Source organism: Galeopterus variegatus, unplaced genomic scaffold (genome assembly GCF_000696425.1).
Source record: "Galeopterus variegatus unplaced genomic scaffold, G_variegatus-3.0.2 Scaffold1497, whole genome shotgun sequence".
NCBI classification, from domain to species: Eukaryota; Metazoa; Chordata; class Mammalia; order Dermoptera; family Cynocephalidae; genus Galeopterus; species Galeopterus variegatus.
Genome location: NW_007727608.1, coordinates 109,599 through 112,755, shown reverse-complemented (window position 1 = coordinate 112,755; position 3,157 = coordinate 109,599). Strand labels below are relative to the sequence as shown.

Here is a 3,157-nt window from a genome sequence, read left to right as displayed (position 1 = left end):
CCCCCCGGCCTCCCGCGCCCACCCCCCGCGCCCAGCCCGCGGCTACCTATGTCGATGGCGAAGCGCTTGGCGTTCTCCAGGTTGCGGAAGATCTCGTCCGGGGGCAGCGTGATGCTCTTGTCCAGGCTGTCCCCGCTGCTCCCGCCGCCGCTCGCTCCACGCTCCGCCATTTTGAAACTGCCCGGCCAGCCTCATCAGCCATGGAGATATATGCGCATATATTGAGCGGCTGAACGCCCCGCGCATAGATTATGCTAATGATCTGGCCCCGCCCCCTGCCTCCGCGGTCTGTGTCCCCGGAGGCTCGGGCAGGTCCCGGGCAGGGGTCCGAGAGGCCCGGCCCGGGGCTGCGGAAGGGCGGGAGGCTCTCCTCCGCAGGTCGAGCACCGCACGGAACATCTGGAACGACGATGATGCCGTTGTCCTTTCGTCCAGCTGGCCAGATGCTTAACTCAAGAGCCCCGAGCCTCAGCTGAGCTAGACCGCGCAGGCCGCGCTGCTGCTGCCAGGGGGCACCTGGGTCTAGATCTGCCTGTTTCAGGGAGCGCGGGCTCCGAGCTTGGCCCTGCACGCCCAGGCGGGTGTCATGCGGTCTCTGCTAGGCCGACCCATGGTATGGTCCTGGTTGCCCAGGGGCGTGGGACTCTCAGTGCTAAAAGTCCCACGCACACTGGGGCAGTTGTGAACCCTGCCCTCGAGGAGCTCCTGGCCTAGGGTGACATACATCTGTAGCTAGGGAAGATGTGTGCTTAAATGGCAGTGCCAGAGAGCACAGGGGGAAAGCAGGGGAGGCTGCCTGGAGGAGGCCACCTTCTGGCAAGACAGGGACTTTGGGAGGCTTCTGGGAGCAAGACGAGGAAGCACCCCAAGCTGGAGCAGGGATATAGGTGGGGGCAGGGTGGGATTCCAGAGTGAGTCGCTGGGAAGCCTGCACTGGCGTGAAGACCCTTGAGAGATGCATGTCCTCCAGGGACCCTGGGCACCTTGCAAAAGAGCCCAGTGTTGGAAGCAGACAGATCGGGCCCAAGGTGGCTTCAGCATCTGCCTCGCGGGTGGCCCTGGGTTGGCTACTGTGTGTCTCTGGTCCTCGGCCTGTCTGCAAACTGAGGATGCCACCAGCTGCCTGGCAGGGTGCCTGGGAGCACAGGGCTGTGGAGCAGCAAAACTCAGAGCTCCAGGGAGGAGGCAGCCTTGCAGGGGTCTTCCAGGGGGATGGGTGTGCCGCTCTGGTTGGGGGAGACAGGGAGGCATGGGTGGAAGAGTACGGAAGGTCTACTCCTGAGAGAGCGTGGACTCCAGGCAGCTCAGACCCCTGGTAGCATGCCATGGGCTAGCCTGGCTGGGAGGCAAACTCCACGAGGACAGCAGTTGTCTGCCCCTCCCCCGCAATTCATTGATGCACCAGCTGCACATGCGATAAAAACGTGCAACGAGTGGGAACCCTCCCTTCTCTGCTCACCACACTGGGGGCTCAGCAGGGACCCCGAGAAACCGCTGGCAGGCCCTGGGCTGGCCTGGAGGGGCGCCCTATGCGGAGATTGCCTGCATGATATACAGAAAGGGATGGAAAGCAGAGGAGAGAAAGAGGTGCTGTGAGGGAAGGAGCAAGGGCCAGCAGGCCCACATCCGTGACATTCAGAGAAGGTGTGAATACCTTCTGCTTCCACATTCAGCTCCTCTCCTCTCCTTGCTGGTTGGATTTTGCCCCCTGGGGAGCCTGGGTCCCGTGGCTCTAGGTTCTTGCAGACTCAACCAACACCCTGTCGCCTGCCTAAAAATAGGTGTCCTTTTGGAGACAAGCAATCACCCCTGGCAGGTTCGTGGCCTGATTCAGCCCTGGAGAGCGGTCGGCCGGCCTGCAGAGAGGGCCCCTGTGGACTAGCCGAGCAGGTGCCCTGGGAGCTCATCCAGGGACAGGTGCTGTAGGCCAGGCGAGTGGGGCAGGGGCTGAGGGCAGATACTTTCTCCTGTCTGCTTGGCCTGGCCAACCTCCTTTGGCTGCAGCAAGCAGTCCACTGCAGCCTGTGGCCTTCAGTTCCCTCTCAGTGGACAGACCAAAGGTCCTGTAGTGGTCACTATGACCGCACCCCCACCTGCAGGGAGCTCTTGGAGGGCCTGGGGCAGAAACCCAGGTGTCCGGGCCCCATCCACTCCTACTGCACCCAGCTCCTCCCCTCCCAGCCTACCTGGCTCCCTCTGTCCCCCCGGCTTTCCGCCTCTCCTTGGCCCTCCTTCCCTCCCTCCCTGCTTCCCTCAGCCAGGACCCAGCCCTTCTTCCTGTGTCCAGAGGGTCACTGGCAAGGACCCCTACCCACCCATGCCTGCACACCATGGTCATGCCCATTCCCTTTCATCCCTGCATTCCCACCCCCCGTGGCTGCCAAGGACAGGTGCGAGGCACACGAGGCGACAGAGCGCAGGGGACTTAACAGTCAGATTTTATTAGAAGCGTTCAGAGCAGTCCTGTGGGCTCCCACGTGTGTTCAAATTCTGAGTACAAAGTTGTGCCCACGTGCACACACCCACACAGAGGAATCCTTTAAGGATCACAGTGGAGACCCCACCCTCCCCAAACAGCCCGCTATGAGCCCTGACCAGACAACCGGGCACACGTGGGACCTCCTGGCCACGGCTCCCGTGGTCCCTCACGCCAGTCCAGGCTGGGTGCGCTTTCCTATGAGGATACACCTTGCGTTCGGCCTTCACAAAAGGCAAATGTGCCCACGGCACGCCCGCCTGCCAGGGCGTTTGCCCAGCAGCAACGGGCCCTGAAGAAAGTCCTCTACGGGCTGGGGGCGCCAGCTTGCCGACCCCTGCCGCCTACAAATATCATAGAACCCCGGGTGCCGGGGACTTCCCAGAAGTCACTTGCTGAAATGCAAACACAGAACAACCCCATGGGGTCAGACACTTGGAGAAAAGGGCCCCGACTGTCCTAAATGACAACGACCCCGCGCACACATTCTCCGAGAATGACCCTCCTGCTGGCCCGCCAGCTTGGGGAGGGAGCCTTCCGGAGGAGAGCGCGCCCAGGCCTGGGGCTGCACGACGGCCGGCCGGGGAGGCTCTTCCCTACCCGCGAGAGCAGCCGGCTCGCCCTGCGGTCCTCGGGTCCCGCCGGGTCACCAGGGCCGCCAGAGGCCGCAGGCGGGCTGGC

General features: G+C 63.2%; 1 protein-coding gene across 1 annotated transcript in view; it reads right to left on the bottom strand.

Annotated features, from left to right (window-relative positions):
• The window catches only part of PANK4 (pantothenate kinase 4), a 17,366-nt gene extending 17,154 nt beyond the window's left edge, over nucleotides 1–212 (bottom strand). The window contains exon 1 of the mRNA XM_008577343.1: nucleotides 47–212. Within this exon, the coding sequence (XP_008575565.1) occupies nucleotides 47–170 (124 nt within the window). The 5' untranslated portion in view covers nucleotides 171–212. The remainder of the gene's footprint in view (nucleotides 1–46) is intronic.
• Nucleotides 213–3,157: the final 2,945 nt, after the last annotated feature.